At 35.0% G+C, this 27,938-nt stretch overlaps 1 protein-coding gene across 4 annotated transcripts in view; it reads right to left on the bottom strand.

Moving 5' to 3' along the window:
- The window catches only part of Uggt (UDP-glucose-glycoprotein glucosyltransferase), an 835,069-nt gene that overhangs the window by 465,431 nt on the left and 341,700 nt on the right, over positions 1 to 27,938 (bottom strand). For all 4 annotated transcript variants that reach the window (XM_090403047.1, XM_090403050.1, XM_090403049.1 and 1 more), the window contains exon 19: positions 20,575 to 20,698. In XM_090403047.1, coding sequence (XP_090259173.1) covers positions 20,575 to 20,698 — 124 coding nt within the window. The remainder of the gene's footprint in view (positions 1 to 20,574; positions 20,699 to 27,938) is intronic.

Raw genomic sequence — 27,938 nt, 5'->3', positions numbered from 1 at the left:
ACCATTTTTACTTCACTTGTGTAGCTTGGGTGAACATTGTAGTCTTATACTGTGCCTACTGCTGATGCCAGACAAAATATTTTAGTTCTTAAAACCATAATTCAATTTTATTCCTCTGTGGTGTGATTTATTTTCATTAAACTGCCCACATGAACATTAACTAGCGCATAATCCTAAATATACACTCCCCTGTGGCATATAAAATAAATGAATAAATAATATATATATATATATAAATTATTGACCTTGCAAACATATGAGAAGAATCATTTAGTCATTAACATAAATTATTAGGGAAAATGACTTATAAAATCACTCAAGTAACACTGCACTTAAATCTTTATACAAATAATTTTTACACTAGTAAATAGTAGTGTCTAGCAAAATATCAAGCAGCTTAGTAAATATAAATAGCATATTGTGTGGATACCACTGATTACAATAATAAACTTACTGTTGTTTTACCCTTTCCTTCATGCCTACATGGTGATCAGAATGCATCTTCAAAAATTATGAAAACAACTACTATGTTAGAGTAAAAGTTTGATTTAATATAAACCAAAATAATCACTCGATGTTTCGACCTTAACATTAAGGTTGTCATCTGGAGTATACACATATGTGCAAAGAAACAAGCTGCACTACAAGCTACATGATATGCTGAAGTTAGATTGATTTAGTCAACCATTAAAACTACTGGCCAGACCTCTGCTGAAAGAAAAACAAAAACTTACTATATCGAACCTGTCATTATTTATTAGGTTACAAAATTAAATTAAATTAAGCTAGAGAGCAATTTTTTTACATATATAACTATACATATAAATTAGAACAAATCAGTATGGATGGTGGCCAATAAAAGCTGAAAAATTGCTTTGAGTCAGGGTTTGCTGGAAAACTTGAACTAAGGTGGGATGAATGCATGTCATCCAAATTCTTGGGATTTTTTAGCCACCATTATTATTAAGATCGGTCAGTTAATTAAAATTTCACTGGCTTCTTTAAATATCCATTCATACCAGGTTTTTGTATGATGTAAGGAACAAGTACTTTCCCAGCCAATTTTGTGTAGGGGTGTTAAGAGCATGGTCTCAGAGGCCTGCTTCACCAAAATTATTAAATTTAATGTTTTTTTTTTTCTGGATACGTCCTGTTTCCCCAATATAAGGTAAGTTATTCTGTTGATGTTTTACTGCATAATAGATCCACTTATAGTATAATAGACAGAGATCCTATGCAAATCCAGCTAAATAAATTGAATGAATTGTTAGACCATTCATTAGATACTAATACTAATGAAAAGTTGTGGATTGATCATGCTCACCACCCCCCGAAAGTATTTATGCCTTCTTGAGGTACATAGAAGCTTATTATTTGGCAAAATATTTTTTCGACACTTCTATGAAATTTTACTGGGAAAACAACTTATATATAAAAAACTGTTTTCACTTCACAGAAAAAAAACTGAAGATCTTCAAGAGTCTGAAATGATGATTTCCTCTGGTGTAGTTTCGCTGTTTACAAATATACCACTTCAAGAAATTATACAGCTTTTACAAGTAAATTTCCCTGTTGACATTATCAATTTATTCAGGTTTATTATTAATGCCAGCTATTTTATTTGTTGAAATAAATTATTTCAGCAGGTACTGCAATGGGTAGCCCTATATCACCTGCTTTGGCTGATTATTTTATGGAGAATTTAGAGGAATGGATTTCTAACACCATTTCTCCTCAACTTCGCATCTGACTACATTTTGTGGATTACATCGTTGCAATCTGGTCTCACTCTGAAACAGAACTACTGGATAAAATTAACTTCTTAAATACATCAAGTTCACTAGTGAACGTGAATCTAACAATAATCTTCCATTTTTGGATACTTTAATGCATCGTAACTCTGCTGGTAATATTGAATTTTCTGTTTATAGGACACCATCCTTTACAGACAGATATATCCACGCATAGTATCTTCACATTATCCTTCACAAAAACAGGTATTATCAAAAGCCTTATATAGTGAACACAGATGATTTTTTCTTCTGAGTCTCTTCTATTTGAAGAATGAAATAAAAATAAAACTATTACTTAATGGATACAGAAAATATTTGATAATATTTGATCTGCATGCTCTACCTTAAAGGAACATCTGAACAAATAGCAAGGATACAGATATAATTTGTACACCACTTTCAAATCAGTTTTTGTCATCTTTGTTACTTTGGACAGACTGGCCAATCTGTTACTATTAGAATCAAAGAACAACAAGTTTATATAAGATTTTTGGATTTTGAAGGTTCAGGACTTGCTTCCAATTATGACACTAAACACTGAATCTGGAAATATTGAATTTTCTGTTTACAGGCAGCCATTCTTTACAGAGTTTGCTGTAATCATAACAAGAATCTACACTACAATAGGTTCAAATTTGAAAGTCCATTTTTTGAATGTTGTAAAACCCTATGCCACTGTCCTTCATCATCATCAAATTCCTGCCATGTACCCTCAAGGGGTGTACAGGATATGATAGTACTACACGAAAAATTTACATCATTACTAACTTCCTACCTACAATTTTCCTCCAAACCAGTCTCTTACTTGTCAAGACTCCAACATTATTAGATCTTATATTTCTATCATCTATAAGGCACTTTGTACCGTATCAATCCACCTATATCTTGGTCTTCCTCTGGGTCGTTTTACTGCCAAACTGGCAGAGAACACTTGTTTTGCTAATCTTTCCTTGCCCATTCTGTTTAAGTGACCATAGCACCTGAGATTAGCTCTGTTAACTGATTCCTAGATGTTGACAATGTCAAGTTCTTTCCTAATATCCTCGTTTTTAATATGATATCGCCATTGATGCCATCTGTTCATGCCTATAATCTTTCTCAGGACCCTCATATCTGCGGTCTCTAGTCAAGTGTTTTACTTCTGACCCAGCTCTCAGATCAATAAGTTAAAACTGGTTTGAACACTGTCTTGTATACAGCTAATTTAGTGTTCCAACTAATTTCTCTCTTATATCATATGAATTTATTCAATTGACTTCCTACCATACCAACTTTGTTGATTATGTTGTCTATTTCTATATTTAATTTACCACCTTCACTAAAAATCATGCCTAAGTAGATGAAATGTTTTACTTGTTCCACGGTTCTCAATTCACAACACAGTTGATATTTTCAATGATTCTGCCTATTTTCATTGTCTTTGTATTACTGACCTTCATACCATATCCATTACAACAGTTATTCAATTTAATCAGTGAATCTTGCAGACTTGTAGCAGATTTATTTAGAAGTATAACATCGTCCGCATAAAGCAAAGAGCTAACAATAACATCATGTTTAATACCACTTTCCCTCATGATGTGATCCATATAGATAATGAATAACAGAGGGGATAATGTACATCCTTGTCTCACACCAGATTTAACATTAAACCATCTTCCTGTACTTCTTTCAATTCTAACTGCTGACTTACAACTCAAATAAAGACTAAGTATTGCTTGATATAATGCCCCATTGACACTATATAACTGTAGCATATTGAATAGCTTCTCTCTTGGCACCTTGTCATATGCCTTTTCCAAATCGACAAAACTTAAATACAGATCTTTGTTATATTCCCACGATTTCTCCACTATTTGTCGTAAAGTGAAGATGTGATCCTGACAGCCTCTATTTGACCTGAATCCAGCTTGTTCTTCACCAAGCTTTTCTTCCACAATTCTTCTCAACTGTTTCTCAAGTATACTTGCATATATCTTACCAGGAACACTCGGTAGTTAAATACCTCTGTGATTCTCACATTCAGTTTTATTTCCCTTTTAATGTATGGGTACTATGAGAGCTCTACTCCGATCATCAGGAATTCATCACTCTGTCCAGGCCTTCTGAACTATGTAGTGCAGTCACTGTGAGACTTTTATACCACCATACTTCAGCATTTCTGGTAGAATATCATCTACTCCTGCTGCCTTACCACATTTCAAGCCTTTGATAGTTTTTTCTACTTCAAGTATGGATATGTATTCCTGACTGCATGCTTCGTCAGTGTTTTTTACCACTGTGCTGTCATCACTGCTTGTTTCATTTAGAAGTTTTTCAAAGTAAGTACTCCATACTTCAAGAATATCTTTTTCTCCCGTTTTCATGTCACCTTTATCATCTCTAACTCCTTTTACAGCACTCTTTCCTCCATTACTAAGCTTCTTCAACAACCTCCAGAATATTTTGCCACCTTCTTGATATTTATTTTCTATGTTCCTGCCAAAGTCTTCCCATGACTTTTGTTTAGCTAGTTTTACACACTGTTTAGTCTTTTTACATTTGTCTCTGTATTCTCTAAGAGCACAAGCTGATTTATTTGCCAGGAACGTTTGATATGCTTTCTTCTTTTCCTTCACTGCCTCTTTAACTTTCTGTGTCCACCATGGAGTTATGATTTTTCTATCCTTACAGACTACCTCACCACCTGCCTCTCTAGCTGAATCAATCAGGGTTTTCTTCAAAGCTTGCCACTGAATCTCCAAGGTTTGGTTCCTGTTCTCAAACTCTTTCATTTTTTCTTTAGTAATCTGTGTATTTTAGTCTACAGTTCACATCTGAGAGCTGCTCAATTTTTATTCACTTTAAAACTTTCTTACGTGTTATTCTTTTCAATATGAAATTCAATTTTATCTTGCTCAAGACTAAATAGTGATCATTTCAAATCCAATGTACACTCTGGTGTCCTGCAACAGGGAGAAAACATCACTATCAACAATAACATAGTCAATGAGCCTTTTCTTATTTATTGCCTCTTCTCTCCATGTGAATTTGTGCACATTTTTATGTTGGAACATGGTGTTAGTAATAATCAGTCCATGTCCTGAGCAGAAATCCAACAGATATTTGCCATTATTATTAGCTTTCCTCTTTTCTCCAAATTTTCCCAAAATATATTTGTATGTCTCACAATCATTTCCTACTCTGCTATTTAGATCCCCAACAAGGACCAACTTTTTCTTTTTCATTGTGTCAGTTGCTTTTTCTAAAGCCTCAAAAAATTCCCCCACTTCTACCTCTCAAGTAGAGTAATGTGGGCAAATATGAGAATGGGGAACTGGACAATGAGACTGCCTGCCATTCAAGCAGATTAGCCTCGTATTTTGTGTTGAATACTATGGCTACTGTATTATTGATGTTTTGGAGAATAAATGCAAGTTATGCTAATTCTTTGCATAAATGTCATAATAAGCTGAAATCTTGCATGCTAAACCATTCTGGATATACGTGACTCGAAAAATTCCCAAATGCATTATCAATTCTATCCCTGTTCATGCAATAGTTAGTATGGACATTCCCATATCTCAGGTGCTTAACAAATCACTTTCTTTCCCTTACGTGCAACTTCACCTCTTGCCAGTTACATCTGACTCTCAGTAGAGCAATACTAACCTAACTCACTCAATATAACACACTACCAAAAGCACTAAACTAACATCTTGTAAGTATCATACTATTTATTTATTTTATTATGTTATGTTAAGCTCATACACAAGAGGTTGGTTAATCAACCTATAGTACATTAGTACAATGTATGGGTAATAGGTTGAGAAAGGAAAAAATTGTTTACATTTGATGTAAAATGTCTGTATACTGTATTCCTTGGTTAACACATAAGGGGTAAGGCTGTTCCACAATACAGCAGTTGCAGGGATGAAGGAGGAGGAAATGAAACTTGTTCTGTGGGTTTCAAGGTGTACTGTGAAGGAATGTTGGGCGGTAACCGCACGTATCCCATTGGACTTAGCACAGAGCGAGAGAATTATTGATCCTATTTTAGATGAACATTTGCCATGGAAATATTTCTAGAATACACATATAGAATATTACTCATTCCAACCACTTTTGCACAACCCAATGGCTGTGCAAAAGTGGTTGGAATGAGTTGGTAAGAGACAGGTTATTAATCAATCTAATTGGTCTCTGTATGGAGTCAAGCATGATGAGGAAGCTCTTAGGAGTCCCATCCCAAACAGCTGTTTAGAACTGAAGTAACATCTTGAGCAAAAGAGGAATCCTAGTTTTTTAGAAGCTGAGGAGGTAAACGCGATGTACTTATGTCAGGAGAGTCTTCATGTCAGGGTGATTCCAAGAGAAATTTCATCTTGTCTGGAAATTTCAGTGTTGTCAAAAAGAATACTGGGAGAAAATGGTTCTTCTTGTGAGAAATAAGAACTGGGTTTTACTACCATTGAAACTGACAAGGTTATTTGAATCCCCATTGGAAGATGGTTTGGAGATCAGAATTGAGGACAGCGGTGGTTGATGTCCTGTAGGTTGAGGTGAGTTGTGTAGAGTAAGGTTTATCAGATGAAAGGGAGGAGTGCACAGTGCCGTCATCTGCAAAACTGTGTATTGGGTTGGAGATCAATTGAAGTAGGTTACTTATATATAGAAGGAAGATCACTAGTGAAAGAACAGAACCTTGTGGAACCCCAGCATTAGTTAACTGGTAAGAGAATAAAGGAAACATCCACCATCACACACTGCATGCATCCAGACAGAAAGCTGGCAATCCAACTAAAGTCCTGGGACAGACTAAATTATGGGAGTTTGTTTAGTAAGCTTTTGTACCAAATCTGGTCAAAAGCTTTGGAGATATGAAGTGCAACTACTTGAGATTCATCAAACTTCTCCATGGCATTAACGTTCTCCCAATAGGACTCTAGCGTTGATGTAGTAAAGTTTTCTTTTTCCCATCAGGGGGTCAGGTCAATAATTGTTGTAATGGTTGGTCAGTAACTTTAGCAAACCATGTAGATTGTAGTGCAGCTTGTTTCTCTGTACATAGTATATATGCTCCAGAAGATGACCTTGATATGAAGGTCTAAACGTCGAGTGTTGATTTTGGTTTATATTAAACTAAAGTTTTACTCAAACACAGTAGTTGTATCCATAATTTTCCAAAATGTATTCTGACCACCGTGTAAGCCTAAAAGAAAGGATAATGATAGAATTCTTTTAAGATGTCTTTAACTTGCAGAGCCAGTTTCTTTTCATACTAAGACATAGCTTTCCTTACACCACTTGCAATTCTTCTGGCCTGGTGATTATAATTATCATAACTGACATCATCGTTATACACATGGTATTCCTTCCACATCATCTTTTTCTTACAAATCTCTTGCTTAATTAGATAACACATCCAGTTGACTCCTACCCTATTTATTCTTTGAACTCTAGGGACATATTCTGATATTGCATCATTTCAGTATTTTTTAAACACTTCCCATGTAGTGTCGATATCCTTCCCATCCAACAACTGATACCATGGTGCAGAACCAAGTACACTCCTCAGATGGTCATAATTTCCTGCTTTGTAATTCAGAATGTAACCTTTCTGAATGGAACGTTCATAAACTTAGCCACTTTCCAAGTGAGTACTGCACGATCACTGTCAACAACCAGAGGCAGAATAGTTACATCTAACTGAAACCCACTCAGACACTATAATCAAATCTAATACTCTTTGACCACGAGTTCCTTCTTTCACATGCTGCCTGAGGGAGTTCTCGCAACAGCTCAAATTCAGTTTCATTCTTTTTGCGATTTGACAGCTGCAAAATCAGTGTTTGGATAATTAAAGTCCCTCATTATGATTACTCTTTTTGCACCCATTGTATTTATTTGGTGATGCATTTCTTCGTCACTAGAAACCGATCCACGAGGTCTCTAACAACACCCCACTATGTATTTAATCTTCTTAGACTCAACCTCACACCAGATGGCTTTAAATTCACTGCCACACAAAAATACTGTTATTAGTATTGCAGTCATAGGTCTCAACTCTAACTAGATTCAAATCATCTGATATCATCATCAGCAGCACACACCCTTCCTCCTCTCCTATCCTGTCTATCCTTCCTAAAAATACTGTACTCTTTGCACTTGATACCAATTAGTATATCTGCTTCTGATAGCCAGGTCTCTCTAATGCCTACAATATGAGATCCCAATATATTAACCAAGGCAACAAACTCTACTCCTTTGTTTCTGATACTCCCAGCATTTACGTACAGAAGTACGTTATCTGCATGCTCTTTTGTATACTCTTGTCTGTGGTTTGCATCGCAGAGTTCAACAACTCGCAGATCTTTGTTCTTATCTAGTTCCTTACTTATGCAGACATCGTTACACATTTGATCTGAACTGGACGAAGACAGAATCATTCGCTCTTCATAATCATTTCTCTAAAAATAACCATTGCCATCATTAACACAGTTACCTAACATGGTTGCTCATGCACACAGATTCTCACCATTCCTCCCGTTATAATTTAGTTTCCCTGAATGTCTGTGTTAGGTCTCATATCAATTACTTGATGCAAAACACATGCATGTGTAGGTCATCCCTCTTAAACAAATCCAATCTTCCCTCAAATTCAATCCACACATCCAAAAATTCACATTCATTCCTTCTACACAGCCTATGCATTGCACCTAAAAAAAAAAAGCTATGAAATATGAGTGCGAGAGATTTCAGTTTATATAACCCACACCTAATCCACATTGCTTTTAATTGCTGTATTTTTTTCCAACTTTTCATGAATGAAATCTCCACAGATTTTCTACTTGTGATACTGCAATTTATGATGTTAAAATCAAATTATCATGTAATTCACACTATAGTCAACATTATATCCACTTTCTAGAAACCAACAAAGTAGAAATATATTTAAGCCTGCTCTTTGTACTGAGGATCTATGTTAATTTACTGCTCACTATAAACACACCACTTTATATATTGTGAGGATTAGAAGACAAGTCCTTCCACTAAAATCCTTATAACACCTAACAATGAGGACTGGTTGCCAAAGTTCTGGAAAGCTATTTATAAAATTACATGACATAAGAAAAAAAATAACACAACAGTATCTGGAATAGATTCAACTTTTACAAGTGCCTGCTTTACACTTGCATGATTGTCAGAAAACCTTGCTTTCTAACAAGGTGATACGAAGCAGGACTTTCTGTAGCCGCATAACCATATTTCTGAGCTTCTAATTTTGTAATATAATTTGTAATATTTAGGTTAAAGGGATATTACATCCCATAATGTTTCTTAGCCGAATAAGAAACTCAAAGAGCTTCATGCCGAATAGAGAAACTATATAATAAAGTTCGGCAATTCCAAGCGTAAGCAAATACGCTTTTGGCTCTTCATATATTTAGTAATTTGTAATATATTTTTCGTAATATAAATTGTAATACAATTTTTTTCAGAACTTTCACATCTCTAGTCTCCAGTCTTTGATAAGCCGTTTTATTTCTAACCTGACTTGCAGATCCATAAATTAAATTGGTACACACATTAAGTCCATCTAGGGTTGCAATAGCATAACTCCACAAATCATCGAAACTCACATTTATATCTGGAAAGTATGCAACTATTATTCATTATGTTCAGGATAGGTGTTTCATTTTATTTGGTGAGAAGAAAACTGGGACACTCATAACTGCAACTTGTTCTATGATTTGGGGGTGAGAGTATGGAATAATTTTTTTTAATGTGAATTCAACTCACTCTGAGATCATAAAACTATCGTGCATTCAGTACAGGTGGAGTAAGGATTAGATAAACAATCAGGTTCTAGGGACTAATGAAGACACTTTACAAGCCACTTCAGGACTCCAACAAGCAAGATCATAATCTACATGCTAATGACAAAGAGACATTATACATTTGGCCAGCAGTAATGAGTAATATTTTTACAAAGGTGAGCAGAGGTCACATGTAAAAATCTAATTTTTTATATATGAGCTTCACTAGAAATTTTCGCTTTTCATAGTAAGTGAACACAACACTGAAATTGCTGCTCTCAAGTAATTACAATATCAAATGTTTTGCTATAGGAAATTCCACAGTCATTATCAATAACAGATTATGTGCTAAAATATGATGTTCTGGTAATGTTACAACACCAACTTGAAAATTTGGCAAAAGCATGAAGTAAAGAGAGGATTGCTTCATGACCTTTAAAAATAATCATGGTATAGTATTAAATGCCTTACTCACCCACTGTTCACGTATCATGTACCCAAGATTCATAAATCGAATACTTTACTGTATGGCATATTGTATTATTACTATAACATGTGGCTGCTGTAGTAAAATCATTTTCATCTCTTAAGTACCAACATTTTTACACATTTTTCTCTTCACAGACATCTCAGCTTTAAAAAATGGGTTAGTTTCTACATATGTAACAGTTCTCTTTACAAGTATTTGTCTTATAGAGGTACAAAAGTGAACAAATTAATCTGAAAAAGACAAATTTTTGGTTTTTGTTTTAGTTCACAATGATTTTGGTTTGGTTCTGGTTTACTATCTTCGGTTTTGGTTTTAGTTCACTATTTTGATTAAGTGTTGCATGTTTTAACTGTCTCTGCAAAGTTTATTAATACTGTTGTGTGTTTATAATAGTATAAACAGGTTGACATTCATAGTGTTTTATTCATTTTGTGTAGCTATAAAATGGATACATCTACAAGAAAGCATTCAAAAATGTTTACTCTTTCTCAGCACACATCCATGATTCAAAGACATATTACAAATGAGTGTGATGTTGGTTTGGGTACTGCTGATGTGATTTTAAAGAGATTTAGAGAGACAAGCACCTTTTCTCCCGACTGAAAAAGAAAATGCGGGTGAAAACGGAAATCTACACTTACAAGGTTGTTTACTAGTTAGGAAAAGCAAAATGAATCCAAGACTGCCTGCTGCAGATTTGAATAGAGACTTGGCAGCTAGTGGGATTAATGTTTCTGACACAACAGCCCATCGAAGATGGTTGGAAGCAGGAAAGGCAGCGCACAGACCAAATAAGAAATAACTGTTCACAAAGGTATGCAGAAAAAAAAAAAGGCTCCAGTGGGCAAAAGTGTACAAAGATTGGACTGTTGAGAAGTGGAAGAAGGTCATATTTTCAGATGAGAGCCATTGCTTTGTCCAACGAGAGTGAGAACCCTATGTTTCCAAATCAGTGGCTGAGAAGACTTCGCCCGTCCACCTTCAACAAGCTCCTAAACACCCAGCTAAAAAGATGTTCTGAGGTTGTTTTACACATGACAATAACCAATATATAAAAATATTGGAGACACCAACCCAGAAAGAGAAAGAACTATCTTCCAACAGGACCTCGTGCCATACCACACTTCAAAAAAAGTGAAAAATTTCCTCAAAAATCACATCCAACTGCTTCAGTGGGCACGTAATTCTCCTGACAATACACCATTAGAAAATTTGTGGGCCATAGTAAAAAAGAGATTTCATCATCATCAAATTACTGACATGTACCCACAAGAGGCTTACAGGATATGACAGTACTACATGAAAAACTTACATCATTACTTATGTTCTAATTACAATTTTCCTCTAAATGAATTTATCTGATTATCAGATCTTATATTTCTGCCTTCTAAGGCACTTTTTGCTGTATCAATCCACCTATACTTGGTCTTCCTCTGAATGTTTTTCCTTCCAACCTGGCAGGGAACACATGCTTTGCTAATCTTTCCTCTACCATTCTGTTTAAGTGACAATACCACCTGAGATCAGCTTTGTTAACACGTTTCTCGATGCTGACAATGTCAAGTTCTTTCCTAACATTCTTGTTTTTAATATGATATTGCCATTGATGCTATCTGTTCATGTCCCTACTTTTTCTCAGGACTCTGATATCAGCGGTCTCTAGTCGTTGAAATAAAACACTCCTTGGTCAAGTGTTTTATTTCTAACCCAGCTCGCAGATCCATAAGTTAAAATTGGTTTGAACACCGTCTTGTATAGATAATTTAGTGTTTTGACTAATTTCTCTCTTATTCTATATAACTATATTTACTTGACTTCTTCCTACCATATCAGCTTTGTTGATTCTGTTGTCTATTTCCATATTTAATTTATCATCTTCACTAAAAATCATGCCTAAGTAGATGAAGTAGTAGAAGTTTTACTTGTTCTATAGGTTCTCCATTCATAATGCAGTTGATATTTTCAATGCTTCTGCCTATTTTCATTGTCTTTGTCTTGTTATTGCTGACTTTCATATCAAATCTATTACAACAGTTATTCAATTTAGTCAGGGAATCTTGCAGACTTGTACTGGATTTATTTAAAAGCATAATATCATCTGCACAAAGTAAAGGGCTGAGATTAACATCTCTGATTTTGATATCAGGTTTAATACCACTTTACTTTATAGTGTGATCAATATACATAATGAATAACCGAGGGGGATAATGTAGATCCTTATCTGACACCAGATTTAACATAAAACCATCTTCCTGTACTTCGTTCAACTCTAACTGCTGACTTACAACTCAAATAAAGATTGCTTGATATAATGCCCCATTGACACCATATAACTGTGCATTTTGAATAGCTTTTCTCTTGGCACCTTGTCATATGCCTTTTCTAAATCTACAAAACTTAAATACAGATCTTTGTTATATTCCCATGCTTCTCTTCCACAATCCTTCTTAACCGTTTCTCAGGTATACTTGCACAAATCTTACCAGGAACACTCAGCATGGAAATACCTCTGTAATTCTCACATTCAGTTTTCTCTTTTTATATATGGGTACTATGAGAGCTCTACTCCAATCATCTGAATTTGTCCTTCTGTCCAGGTCTTGTAAACAATGCAGTGCAGTTACTGTAAGACTTTTATAACTCCATACTTGAGCATTTCCAGTCAAATATCATCTACTCCAGCTGCCTTTCCACATTTATGGCTTCTGATGGCTTTTTCTACTTCAAGTACGGATATGTATTCCTGATTGCTTGCCTGTTGAGTGTTTTTTTAAAACTGTGCTGTCAATGATTGTTTCATTTAGTAATTTTTCGAAGTAATTACTCCATAGATCAAGGATATCTGTTTCTCCAGTTTTTTTTTATCATCTTTATTATCTCTAATTCCTTTTACAGCACTCTTTCCTGCATTTCTGAGCTTCTTCAACAACCTTTAGAATATCTTGCCACCTTCTTGATATTTATTTCCTATGTTCTTACCAAAGTCTTCCCATGACTTTTGTTTAGCTTTCTTACATTTGTCTCAGTATTCTCTAAGAACACAAGCTGACTTATTTGCCAGGAACATTTGATATGCTTTCTTCTTTTCCTTCACTGCCTCTTTAACTTCCTGTGTCCACTATGGAGTTCTGATTTTTCTGTCCTTGCAGACAACCTCACTACATGCCTCTCTGGCTGAATCTTCAAGGTTTGGTTACTGTTCTCAAACATTCATTTTTTTCTTGAATAATGTTTGTGTATTTTGGTCTACAGCTCTCATCTAAGAGCTACTCAACTTTTATTCACTTTAAAACTTTCTTACATGTTCTTCTTTTTGATATGAAATTCAATTTTATTCTGGTCAAGACTAAATGGTGATCACTTCCAATTTCAAATCCTACACTCTAGTACCTTGAAACAGTGAGAAAACATCACTATGAACAATAGCATAGTTAATTAGGATTTTCTTATTCCTTAAAAAAGAGATCTGGAAAATTAAATTGTGATACAAAGTCTAACTTAATACAATTCATTATAAAAGTATGGTTTTAAGATGCAGAAATAAGAAAAATTATATATTATAAATTTATAATATATAATCTGTTATATAACAAAGGAGAATTACCAAAAGATTTTATGACCTTCATATTTATACCTATATCAAAGAAAAGTAATGCAGTGAACTGCAAGGATGTTAGAACAATAAGCCTCATTTCCTACATCAAAAATACTTGTGAGAATCCTAATACGAAGAATTGTATCTAAGGTGAAAGAATTTCTTGGAGAAGAACAGTTTGGTGTCAGGAAGAGTAGGGGAACAAGAGATGTGATTAGACTGTTAAGAATAAGAAGAAAGAAGTTTGGAAGTGAATAAAGAAGTTAATATCTGTTATATAGATTTCAAAAAAGCTTTTGACTTTGTAAAATGGGATGAGATGGTGGAAGTAATGGAAGAGATTGGTGTGATTAGCAGTGATGGGAGATGTAAAAGTGACATAAAAGCAAGAATAGCGATGGGAAGAGATGTCTTGAATAGAAAATGGAATTTATTTAGAAGTAAAATGGACAGAAACCTAAAGAAAAGACTAATAAAATATTATGTATGGGAAGTGTTGCCCTCTATGCAGCTGAAACTTGGACATTGAAGAAAGAAAAATTAAGATTTTGGAAAGCTTTGAGATGTGGATTTCGAGAAAGATGGAAAAAATCAAATGGACAGATAAAATAACTAATGAAGAGGTCTGAAGAAGAAAGAAGTAAAAAAGAAGAAAGGGAAACTGGATCAGACATATTCTGAGAGGAAATGGAATCATCAGAGATGCCATCAAAGGAAAAATAGATGGGAAAAAACCCAGAGGAAGAGTAAGGAAAACAATGCTAGATGGCATGCTGAATGGAGACAGGTACATAACCTTGAAATAAAAGGAAAGTTTTTGCTTCTAAGACAAGAACCTGCTCAATTGCAGAATACTTAAGAAGAAGAATCCATGCCTAAGGAAATTAATGAACTTATTAGGAACAGAGGAGCATATAAATTATTAGGTAAAGTTGGAGTTTAATTTTTGTACTAATTTTCTTACAAAATTAAAATTTTTTCTTTAAAATGTGTGAGTGTTTGGATTAATCTGTTTGTTACTGTACTTCAGCTCAACAATATTCACTTTCCTCAAGGCATTGGTGATATTTCCAGATTCATATTCAAACTCTGATTAATCACAAAAAATACTTATAAACTCCGAATACTGACATACATAACAAATGACATTGGGAGATTATACTTCTCATTCTCAATATCCTTCACACATCAACCATCTCATTCTCCCTTACACCATTTAGAAATAAAAATGTTGATGCAATGATATTGAACACAGGCAGCATGTGACACACTCCAGCACAGGAAATGGTATTAGTGTGTGTGTACATCTCCCCATCTCCACAGAACTTTCAGAAAGTATGAGCAAGTACTGGTAGTTCACCCATGTTCAGTGATATTATAATTTTCATAAGGTTATAAGGTAGAACAGCAGGCAAATTCTGGTTAGAAATCAGTGTTGAAATTAATTTTATATGAAATTAATCATTTTAGTTTCAAAAACTTATCCTCTTAGGAAATCAAATCTTCTCAAATATCCTCATGTCAAAATTTTGTTAATCTTGCACATATTTTGGGAAATCAAATCTTATCAAACATCCTTGTGCCAAAATTTTGGCACGAGGATATTTGATAAGATTTGATATTTTCTAAAAACTGTATTTTTTCATTATTTGCTTACTTATATATGTGATATATAAGTGATATAATTGATATGTGATAGGGGTGCTTAAGGGTCAAAGCTGTATAACTGAGAGGAGACCTCCACATAGCCTTTAAAGGAATGCGGAGAACCGACCAGGGCTTCTGACCTAATGTCCAATCCTCACCTTCTCGTGGTGCACCCTGTTGGGTATCTACTTTGATACTGAACGAACGAGGATGGGCTGGCAATTTGGGATTTAGCCGACCAAATTGTATTCTTATTGGTTAAACCAAAATAAAAAATGATGGTACAACATGACAAAATTTCATGCCGGCTGGGGCGTCGCCCGGTTAAACAAGGCCCCCGTTATTTTCGCCAGGGAACCAGGGCGAACAGCGAAAAGTCAGCTACTGGAACAAATCTGAAAACAAACCCCAACTCAACATCAGCAGAGTTAAAGATCGGTACTATCAACGTAAGAAGCCTGAATGGCAAAGAAATGGAGCTAGCTGAGGAATTAGATAAGTACCAGATCGACATAATAGGGGTGACTGAAACAAAAAAGACCAAAACTGGTGAGATCTTTCTGAGCAATAAATACAAAATGTTATATTCAGGCAATAACAATCAAGGAAAAGAAGGAGTAGCCATAGTATTCAACACAAAATACGAGGCTAATCTTCTTGAATGGCAGTCAGTCTCAAGTAAAGTAATGTGGGCAAATATGAGAATGGGGAACTGGACAATGAGACTTATTTGTGCCTATGGTCCCACAGAAGGTTCTACTAAGGTAGAAGTGGAGGAATTTTTTGAGGCTTTAGAAAAAGCAACTGACACAATGAAAAAGGAAAAGTTGGTCCTTGTTGGGGATCTAAATAGTAGAGTAGGAAATGAATGTGAGACATACAAAAATATTTTGGGAAAATTTGGAGAAAAGAGCAAAGCTAATAATAATGGCAAATATCTGTTGGATTTCTGCTCAGGACATGGACTGGTTATTACTAACACCATGTTCCAACATAAAAATGTGCACAAATTCACATGCAGAGAAGAGGCTAGGAATAAGAAAAGTCTCATTGACTATGTTATTGTTGATAATGATGTTTTCTCCCTGGTGCAGGACACCAGAGTGTACAGAGGATTTGAAATTGGAAGTGATCACTATTTAGTCTTGAGCAGGATAAAATTGAATTTCATATTGAAAAGAATAACATGTAAGAAAGTTTTAAAGCGAATAAAAGTTGAGCAGCTCTCAGATGTAAACTGTAGACTAAAATACAGAAATATTATTGAAAAGAAAATGAAAGAGTTTGAGAACAGGAATCAAACCTTGGAGATTCATTGGCAAACTCTGAAGGAAACATTGATTGATTCTGCCAGAGAGGCATGTGGTGAGGTTGTGTGCAAAGATAAAAAAATCAGAACTCCCTGGTGGACACAGGAAGTTAAAGAGGCAGTGAAGGAAAAGAAGAAAGCATATCAAAAGTTCCTGGCAAATAAGTCAGCTTTTACTCTTACAGAATACAGAGACAAATGTAAGAAAGCTAAACAGTGTGTAAAACTAGCTAAACAAAAGTCATGGGAGGACTTTGGCAAGAATATAGAAAATAAATATCAAGAAGGTGGCAAAATATTCTGGAGGTTGTTGAAGAAGCTTAGGAATGGAGGAAAGAGTGCTGTAAAAGGAATTAGAGATGATAAAGGTGAAATGAAAACAGGAGAAAAAGATATCCTTGAAGTATGGAGTAATTACTTTGAAAAACTGCTAAATGAAACAAGCAGTGATGACAGCACAGTGATAAAAAACACTGACCAGGCATGCAGTCAGGAATACATATCCATACTTGAAGTAGAAAAAGCCATCAAAGGCTTGAAATGTGGAAAGGCAGCAGGAGTAGATGATATTCGACCAGAAATGCTGAAGTATGGTGGTATAAGAGTCTTACAGTGGCTGCACTGCATAGTTCAGAAAGCCTGGACAGAGGGACGAATTCCCGATGATTGGAGTAGAGCTCTCATAGTACCCATATATAAAAAGGGAAATAAAACTGAATGTGAGAATTACAGAGGTATTTCCCTACTGAGTGTTCCTGGCAAGATCTATGCAAGTATACTTGAGAAACGGTTGAGAAGAATTGTGGAAGAAAAGCTTGGTGAAGAACAAGCTGGATTCAGGCCAAATAGAGGCTGTCAGGATCTGATCTTCACTTTACGACAAATAGTCGAGAAAGCATGGGAATATAACAAAGATCTGTATTTAAGTTTTGTCGATTTGGAAAAGGCATATGACAAGGTGCCAAGAGAGAAGCTATTCAATACGCTGCAGTTATATGGTGTCAATGGGGCATTATATCAAGCAATACTTAGTCTTTATTTGAGTTGTGAGTCAGCAGTTAGAATTGAAGGAAGTACAGGAAGATGGTTTAATGTTAAATCTGGTGTGAGGCAAGGATGTACATTATCCCCTCTGTTATTCATTATCTATATGGATCACATTATGAAGGAATGTGGTATTAAACCCGATATCAAAATTGGAGATGTTAATGTCAGCTCTTTGCTTTATGCGGATGATGTTATACTTCTAAATAAATCTGCTACAAGTCTGCAAGATTCTCTGACTAAATTGAATAGCTGTTGTAATAGATATGGTATGAAGGTCAGCAATAAAAAGACAAAGACAATGAAAATAGGCAGAATCATTGAAAATGTCAACTGTGTTGTGAATGGAGAACCTGTGGAACAAGTAAAACATTTCAGCTACTTAGGCACAATTTTTACTGAAGATGGTAAACTAAATATAGAAATAGACAACAGAATCAGCAAAGCTGGTATCGTGGGAAGTCAATTGAATAAATTCATATGGAATAAGAAAGAAATTAGTCGGAACACTAAATTAGCTGTATACAAGACTGTGTTCAAACCAATTTTAACTTATGGATCTGAGAGCTGGGTCAGAAGTAAAACACTTGACCAAAGACTAGAGACCGCAGATATGAGAGTCCTGAGAAAGATTAGAGGCGTGAACAGATGGCATCAATGGCAATTTCATATTAAAAATGAGGATATTAGGAAAGAACTTGACATTATCAGCATCCAGGAATGCGTTAGCAGAGCTAATCTTAGGTGGTATGGTCACTTAAATAGAATGGGAGAGGAAAGATTAGCAAAACAAGTGTTCTCTGCCAGGTTGGCAGGAAAACGACCCAGAGGAAGACCAAGATATAGGTGGATTGATACGGTACAAAGTGCCTTAGACGATAGAAATATAAGATCTGATAATGTTGGAGTCTTGACAAGTAACAGACTGATTTGGAGGAAAATTGTAGATAGGAAGTTAGTAATGATGTAATTTTTTCATGTAGTACTGTCATATCCTGTACACCCCTTGAGGGTACATGGCAGGAATTTGATGATGATGATGATGATCTCAGATGGTATGGTCACTTAAATAGAATGGGAGAGGAAAGGTTAGCAAAACAAGTGTTCTCTGCCAGGTTGGCAGGAAAACGACCCAGAGGAAGACCAAGATATAGGTGGATTGATATGGTACAAAGTGCCTTAGACGATAGAAATATAAGATCTGATAATGTTGGAGTCTTGACAAGTAACAGACTGATTTGGAGGAAAATTGTAGATAGGAAGTTAGTAATGATGTAATTTTTTCATGTAGTACTGTCATATCCTGTACACCCCTTGAGGGTACATGGCAGGAATTTGATGATGATGATGATGATATATGTGATATGCAGGAACATGCTATTAGTGTGTTAAAATCAGGAGTTGAAATCAATATCTGAAGAAAATCGTATTTGATCATCAGACAATTGTTTCAGAGCAGAACAAATCATTTTTTTGTAAATATATTTATATTCTACTGAAACAATTGATGTTTAGGTTCTAAGATATTTATCTTTGAGGATTTAATGCAGAGGAGCAACTATTTATTTATTTTTATGCTCTGGTATATTGTTCCAGTTCAGAGCAACAACTTTCACTCTTCAAAAATAATGTTCCATCTGAAAAAAAAAAAAAAAAAAAAAAAAAAAAAAAAAAAAAAAAAAAACCATATACATTTATTTTTTAAAAATCTATTAACAGAAAAGATTTATTTATAGAGAAGATATAAGTAGTGTATGTTCTCTATAAATAAATCTTTTCTATTATTCCCAATTTGTATTTCAATAAATTTAAATTATCAGTGTTCTTTTTTTCCTTGTTAATAGCAACAATAAATGACTATTAAATTATTTAAGGAATTTACACCATATACTGGAATATTAATTAAAAGAAACTTTAATAAATACTTCCTATATTTCGGCAATGTCACATTGCCATCTTCAATGGGAACATATAACTATGACACATGCATGCAGGCACTACAAAAAGCAAATGAGGCAGAAGAGAGAAACTACTGTTCTTCCTCTACTAACAACAGTAGTTTCTCTCACTGTTTTTTGTTGTTCCTAGAGGAACAACAGTAGTTTCTCTCTTCTGCCTCATTTGCTTTTTTGTAGTGCCTGCATGCACGTGTCATAGTTATATGTTTCCATTGAAGATGGCAATGTGACATTGCCGAAATATAGGAAGTATTTATTAAAGTTTCTTTTAATTAATATTCCAGTATATGTTGTAAATTCCTTAAATAATTTAATAGTCATGTGTTACCAACGTATAAGCCTTTCTACAAGAAGCAACAATAAAAAAAAAATACTATTTTTTTTTTTTTTTTTTTTTGCTATCATACAGAAAGATTACCAAAGAAGCCTGAAATTACAAACCATTAGGAAAAAGAAAACCAGGAAATCCTCTGAAGAGATTCAATGATGACTTCTAAGGCTGGAACAGGCCATTCTAGGCATAAATCCTTGACAAGCATGATGATGATGATAATTCTTAAATTAATGCTGAATAGTCAATAAATAAATAATTAAATAAATAAATATAAATAATGTGTGTTTTATTTATTTATTTATTTTTGTTTGTTTGTTTAAGGTAGAACAAATTTTCTGAGAGTGAAATTTTTTGCTCAGACTGGAAAATATATCTTCAGAGGAACAAGTAAACAGTTCCAATCTGGTTGGATATCCAGACAGATAAAAAAAAAATTCTATTCAGGATTATTAATTCGTGTGATTAGGGGGGAAAAAAGTTCTTTTTGAACTTTTCCTAAAGGAATATAATATTTTAGTTTGAAACCATTTCAATCGCTGGTTAAAATGAAGATGGTCACAAACCTGTAACCTGAGTTAAATGAAGCAAGGAGTGAATAGACTTACTGATATGGCCTGTTAGATCTACATACGTCCCACCAGAAGACAAAATTCGATGATTTAACCGTGGCATTACATTCTTCTGTTCCATTAAGAAATCTATCACATTCTGATAGTCAGAAAGCTCTCCCTGTTTAAAAAATAAATAATATATATATACACACATATATACATACATACACAGATATATGTATGTGTGTGTGTGTGCACGCCATATAACCAGTATTATTTGACTTATATGATTTACATCATCACCACAAAAGCAATTTGTTTGAAAATTACAAAATTTATATCAAAAATATTTTCAAAGATTTTAGATGGGAAAAAATGCACATAAAAAGCTAATCTCAATCAAACAAATATTCATAACAAATTACAAATTTACTGATGAGATTACCTTAAGAGTCACTGATTTTATATATAATGCAAGGTTAGCTCTGGAAAGAATTCCAGACCTAACCTTGCAGTAAATTATAGCTACAGTAGAGAAATATTTCTAAAAAACATACAAGGCCTATCTATCACTGATCATAGGAGAATGTTTGTTGGTGATCAACAATTTCAAAATAAACATGCTGAATGAAATCACATGATCTCTTGTCAAAGTTGAGTTTATTATCTTTAACCATAAGTGCAGTAGTTTTAGTACTTTAGTTTTATATGCTAACTAACTAGCATGGCAGAATGGATAGTGCCTCTCTCTCCACTTCACTATTAACAGGCTGTAGGTTTATATCCCACTATGTAGACGTCTGTATGTAAGATGGATTTTCAAATGCAGCTGCAAGACCACTACCTTACACACTAAAATAGTGTGTAGAAGCACCATGTTCTGATCTATAATGTTTCACCTTTCGTATACAGAATTATAAATAATAATAATTCTAGTTTCATTCTTCTACAATGATATGAACTGAAATGATAATTTCATTTTATTATGAGATAATGTCTAAAATATGTTGACAATTGGCAATAAGAGATCAGCAATGCTTGAAAAAGAGAAGGATTTTGGCTACTAAAACTCACAATCTGTGCAAAGATGATTCAGATGACTTGCTTCCACTTGTGAATATTTTAAGTAGTGAATTCATTTCTATCCTTCCTAACTTCTTTTTTAACACTAAGTTTTCTAAATTTTTGCTATTTCTTTTCTCCATTATGTAGCTCAGACACCATGCTATCTCAGGTTATTTTTTTTTTATCCTGTTCACTGGCATACTGGTGCTCAGTTAGGCATGCAAATTTTAATTGGTATCTTGTCATTTCTCTTTAATGTGAGATGACTTGTAGCATTGCTACAATATCTCTATCTCTCAGTTGCACCTGTTCTAACCCAGGTATGGGTTACTTGCCTTTCATAGGCAGTCTCCATTCCTTGCAAGTACTTCGATGGGATGTGAAAAAGTCACAGATCTTAGCCTGTGTCTCAGCTGAAAACAGCAATTATCTTTTCTGGTCACCATCAGAAAAGTATACTGCACTGTTCACTAGAATTGCTTCTATCTCGGGTATATTTCTCATTGCTACAATATCTCTATCTCTCAGTTGCACCTATTCTAACCCAGGTATGGGTTACTTGCCTTTCATAGGCAGTCTCCATTCCCTGCAAGTACATCGAGGATGGGATGTGAAAAAGTCAAAGATCTTAGCCTGTGTCTCAGCTGAAAACAGCAATTATCTTTTCTGGTCACCATCAGAAAAGTATACTCCATTGCTCACTAGAATTGCTTCTCTCTCAAGCATATTTCTCATATTGTTTACTATTGTGTGAGTGGGTTTTCTATATACTGAAATAGGACAGGTTACCAAGATGTCTTGAAATGCTAGACTATTATTAGTTTCCTTTTCCATTGTAAATCGTAGAATACAATTTACAATGGAAAAGGAAACTAATAATAGTCTAGCATTTCAAAACATCTTGGTAACCTGTCCTATTTCAGTATATAGAAAACCCACTCATATTCAGGCAATAACAATCAAGGAAAAGAAGGAGTAGCCATAGTATTCAACACAAAATACGAGGCTAATCTTCTTGAATGGCAGTCAGTCTCAAGTAGAATAATGTGGGCAAATATGAGAATGGGGAACTGGACAATGAGACTTATTTGTGCCTATGGTCCCACAGAAGGTTCTACTAAGGTAGAAGTGGAGGAATTTTTTGAGGCTTTAGAAAAAGCAACTGACACAATGAAAAAGGAAAAGTTGGTCCTTGTTGGGGATCTAAATAGTAGAGTAGGAAATGATTGTGAGACATACAAAAATATTTTGGGAAAATTTGGAGAAAAGAGCAAAGCTAATAATAATGGCAAATATCTGTTGGATTTCTGCTCAGGACATGGACTGGTTATTACTAACACCATGTTCCAACATAAAAATGTGCACAAATTCACATGGAGAGAAGAGGCTAGGAATAAGAAAAGTCTCATTGACTATGTTATTGTTGATAGTGATGTTTTCTCCCTGGTGCAGGACACCAGAGTGTACAGAGGATTTGAAATTGGAAGTGATCACTATTTAGTCTTCAGTAGGATAAAATTGAATTTCATATTGAAAAGAATAACATGTAAGAAAGTTTTAAAGCGAATAAAAGTCGAGCAGCTCTCAGATGTAAACTGTAGACTAAAATACAGAAATATTATTGAAAAGAAAATGAAAGAGTTTGAGAACAGGAATCAAACCTTGGAGATTCAGTGGCAAACTCTGAAGGAAACATTGATTGATTCTGCCAGAGAGGCATGTGGTGAGGTTGTGTGCAAAGATAAAAAAATCAGAACTCCCTGGTGGACACAGGAAGTTAAAGAGGCAGTGAAGGAAAAGAAGAAAGCATATCAAAAGTTCCTGGCAAATAAGTCAGCTTTTACTCTTACAGAATACTGAGACAAATGTAAGAAGGCTAAACAGTGTGTAAAACTAGCTAAACAAAAGTCATGGGAGGACTTTGGCAAGAATATAGAAAATAAATATCAAGAAGGTGGCAAAATATTCTGGAGGTTGTTGAAGAAGCTTAGGAATGGAGGAAAGAGTGCTGTAAAAGGAATTAGAGATGATAAAGGTGAAATGAAAACAGGAGAAAAAGATATCCTTGAAGTATGGAGTAATTACTTTGAAAAACTGCTAAATGAAACAAGCAGTGATGACAGCACAGTGATAAAAAACACTGACCAGGCATGCAGTCAGGAATACATATCCATACTTGAAGTAGAAAAAGCCATCAAAGGCTTGAAATGTGGAAAGGCAGCAGGAGTAGATGATATTCGACCAGAAATGCTGAAGTATGGTGGTATAAGAGTCTTACAGTGGCTGCACTGCATAGTTCAGAAAGCCCGGACAGAGGGACGAATTCCCGATGATTGGAGTAGAGCTCTCATAGTACCCATATATAAAAAGGGAAATAAAACTGAATGTGAGAATTACAGAGGTATTTCCCTACTGAGTGTTCCTGGCAAGATCTATACAAGTATACTTGAGAAACGGTTGAGAAGAATTGTGGAAGAAAAGCTTGGTGAAGAACAAGCTGGATTCAGGCCAAATAGAGGCTGTCAGGATCAGATCTTCACTTTACGACAAATAGTCGAGAAAGCATGGGAATATAACAAAGATCTGTATTTAAGTTTTGTCGATTTGGAAAAGGCATATGACAAGGTGCCAAGAGAGAAGCTATTTAATACGCTGCAGTTATATGGTGTCAATGGGGCATTATATCAAGCAATACTTAGTCTTTATTTGAGTTGTGAGTCAGCAGTTAGAATTGAAGGAAGTACAGGAAGATGGTTTAATGTTAAATCTGGTGTGAGACAAGGATGTACATTATCCCCTCTGTTATTCATTATCTATATGGATCACATTATGAAGGAATGTGGTATTAAACCTGATATCAAAATTGGAGATGTTAATGTCAGCTCTTTGCTTTATGCGGATGATGTTATACTTCTAAATAAATCCGCTACAAGTCTGCAAGATTCTCTGACTAAATTGAATAGCTGTTGTAATAGATATGGTATGAAGGTCAGCAATAAAAAGACAAAGACAATGAAAATAGGCAGAATCATTGAAAATGTCAACTGTGTTGTGAATGGAGAACCTGTGGAACAAGTAAAACATTTCAGCTACTTAGGCACAATTTTTACTGAAGATGGTAAACTAAATATAGAAATAGACAACAGAATCAGCAAAGCTGGTATCGTGGGAAGTCAATTGAATAAATTCATATGGAATAAGAAAGAAATTAGTCGGAACACTAAATTAGCTGTATACAAGACTGTGTTCAAACCAATTTTAACTTATGGATCTGAGAGCTGGGTCAGAAGTAAAACACTTGACCAAAGACTAGAGACCGCAGATATGAGAGTCCTGAGAAAGATTAGAGGCGTGAACAGATGGCATCAATGGCAGTATCATATTAAAAATGAGGATATTAGGAAAGAACTTGACATTGTCAGCATCCAGGAATGCGTTAGCAGAGCTAATCTCAGATGGTATGGTCACTTAAATAGAATGGGAGAGGAAAGATTAGCAAAACAAGTGTTCTCTGCCAGGTTGGCAGGAAAACGACCCAGAGGAAGACCAAGATATAGGTGGATTGATACGGTACAAAGTGCCTTAGACGATAGAAATATAAGATCTGATAATGTTGGAGTCTTGACAAGTAACAGACTGATTTGGAGGAAAATTGTAGATAGGAAGTTAGTAATGATGTAATTTTCTCATGTAGTACTGTCGTATCCTGTACACCCCTTGAGGGTACATGGCAGGAATTTGATGATGATGATGATGATGAGAAAACCCACTCACACAATAGTAAACAACATGAATGTGAAGACTATTGAGGTGACAGAGAAAAGTGTCTAATGTGCCTGGGCCATGAGACCAAACAGAAAAACGCATCATCTACATGTCTTAGCCAGATAGAAGGCTTGAGTCAGGAGCTTGTTTTTCAAAAACTTCCATAAAAAATAAATTGGCAAAGGATACCCTACAGTGGTATCCTTTATCTGTTTAAATGTTGTGCACACAAGAGAAATATCCAGAATGGATAGCAAAGGAAAAGAGATTTGTGATATCAGAAGCAGGAAAAAATTTTTTAAGTAATAAGGTGATGTCAAAGGTGACTAGGATATCTGTATTATTAACAATTAGCTTTCCAATAGAAGTTTTAAAATGGGTAGTTTTTTTTTTTTACAATATGATGTGGTATATCGATAGCAAGAGCAGGACAAGAGATTACACCAAATGTTTGGTGTTTGGATAATTTATAGCGGTGGAATCAGTAGCATTTACTAGTGGGGGGGAGGAAGAACTGAAGTGTAAGTTTCTGTGGAAACAACATAGCAGCTGTAACTTTCCTCCACAGTTCAACTCCAGACCCCCGAATACCCCCCCCCCACCAGTGAATTATTCGGCTATCTTTTGGAACAGTCACCCTCCTTATATATCCCGGTGGTTTTCAAATCTAATGTTAATAAGTTTCTTCTTTGTCTCTCTCTATCCCCCCCCCCCCCCTGAAGCTTATCCCTATCTACTGCATATGCAGATTATCTAGTATCACTTGCAGCAAATTAAGATAAACTCCAAATTCAATTGTTTAAATCCAAACAGATATACTGCAATTTTAACATGGAAATGATAGCAGAAAAAATGAAAGCACATAGGCAATCGTAGAAGAACCAATAAAAGATTGAATAGGATTTGAACTGAATAGGAATAATGTTAGAACAAGGTAATGGAATTTAAATACTTATGAATAACGCTTATAAAATAACTCCAACAATGGGGTTCATATTCCCAATGTTCGAGAAATTTCAAATTTCTTACTAAATCAAATAATTGTATTTCTTTTAAATATTTTAATCATAGTTTATAATATATTGTAGATTTAGCCTAGTATACACATGTGCTTGCATTTAAATGATGTCCGCCAGTCTTAAGCAGAGTTATAATTAACTATGCTTGAATCTTCCCAAACTCTTGCATTGATAATGCTTTAAGGTATCCATGGAGAAATCTAATTATTTTTCTGTTAAATATTCCATTCTTTAACATATGCTTCTCATATACTAACAGTACCAAACACACAGTGAATACTAGCCAGTGAATTAGAGACTTATTAATATCGTGTTGGACTTCCTTTAGTCTGAATTACAGCACATGTGATTTGGCATAGCTTCCACAAGGTGTTGGACTGCATCTATGTCTACAACATACCAGGCATTCACCAGACAGTCCTTTAACTGGTTGATATTTGATGGAAGAGGACTTTGCTCCCAATTTTTAAAAGGACCCACACCAACTCAGTGGGGTTCACATCTGGGATTGGAGGTAGCCAGGGAAGATGGTGAAAGTCAATGTCATGCTTGCTGAACTACTGCTGAAAAATTCTTGCACGATGGATAATAGCATTCTCATTAATGAAACAGCATCATCTGCTGGATAAAAAGTTTACATTGCAAGATAGATATGATCAGCAGCAATGTTCAGATACTCCTTGAAGGACATCCTACATTCCGGTAATATGAGAGGAGCTGTTCCATACCAACAAAACAGGCCCCACACCAAGACACCATCTCTCCAGAACCTTGAGTTGTATTAATAAGGCAAGCTGGGTTCACTGCTTCATGAACCTCCTGTCAAACTCTACCTACCATCGGTACAGAACAAGATGTACTGTGACTCATCAGACAACACGACTTTTTTCTAGTGATCCACTCACAGTGTTTCTGACACCACCACTGTAGATGAAATATCTGGTTCTTCGCAGAAATCAGTGGTATCTGTATATGCATGCAACAACCACTACCGATTCTCTTTAATTGCATGTGCATAGTTTGGCAAGATATGAGTAGGGAACATCATCATCAAATTCCTGATATGAACCCTCAAGGGATACAGGATATGACAGAACTACACGACAACTTTACATCATCATCACTAACTTCCAATCTACAATTTTTTTGCCAAATCAATCTTACCTATCAAGACTTTAACATTATCAGATCTTATAATTCTATCTTCATATAGGTCTCATTGTCCAGTTCCCCATTCTGACACATCACTGAACCTGACATTGCTTACCATTCAAGACAATTAGCCTCTTATTTTGTGTTCAATAGTATAGCTACACCTTCTTTTACCTGATTGTCATTGCCTGAAAATAACATTTTGCATTTATAGCTCAGAAGAGTTGGGAACAGCCTTCATGAAATGCTTCGGCCAACTGCTGCACACAGGAAGTTCTGTTTGTCCATACCCAGCCACCTCAGACAATGGCAATCTCATTCCTGACAGATATCTCAGGACCATAGTTTGCCTCTCAGAGAATGTGAGTTATTTTTCCACTGATTATCTGGATATCTCAATATCTATGAATCCAGCCA

Source organism: Typopeltis vanoorti, chromosome 13, assembly GCF_054136105.1.
Source record: "Typopeltis vanoorti isolate ZY-2024b chromosome 13, IOZ_Tvanoo_1.0, whole genome shotgun sequence".
In the NCBI taxonomy this organism is placed as follows: domain Eukaryota; kingdom Metazoa; phylum Arthropoda; class Arachnida; order Uropygi; family Thelyphonidae; genus Typopeltis; species Typopeltis vanoorti.
Note: the sequence above shows the minus strand (reverse complement) of the source record. Positions and strands in the feature narration are given on the sequence as shown.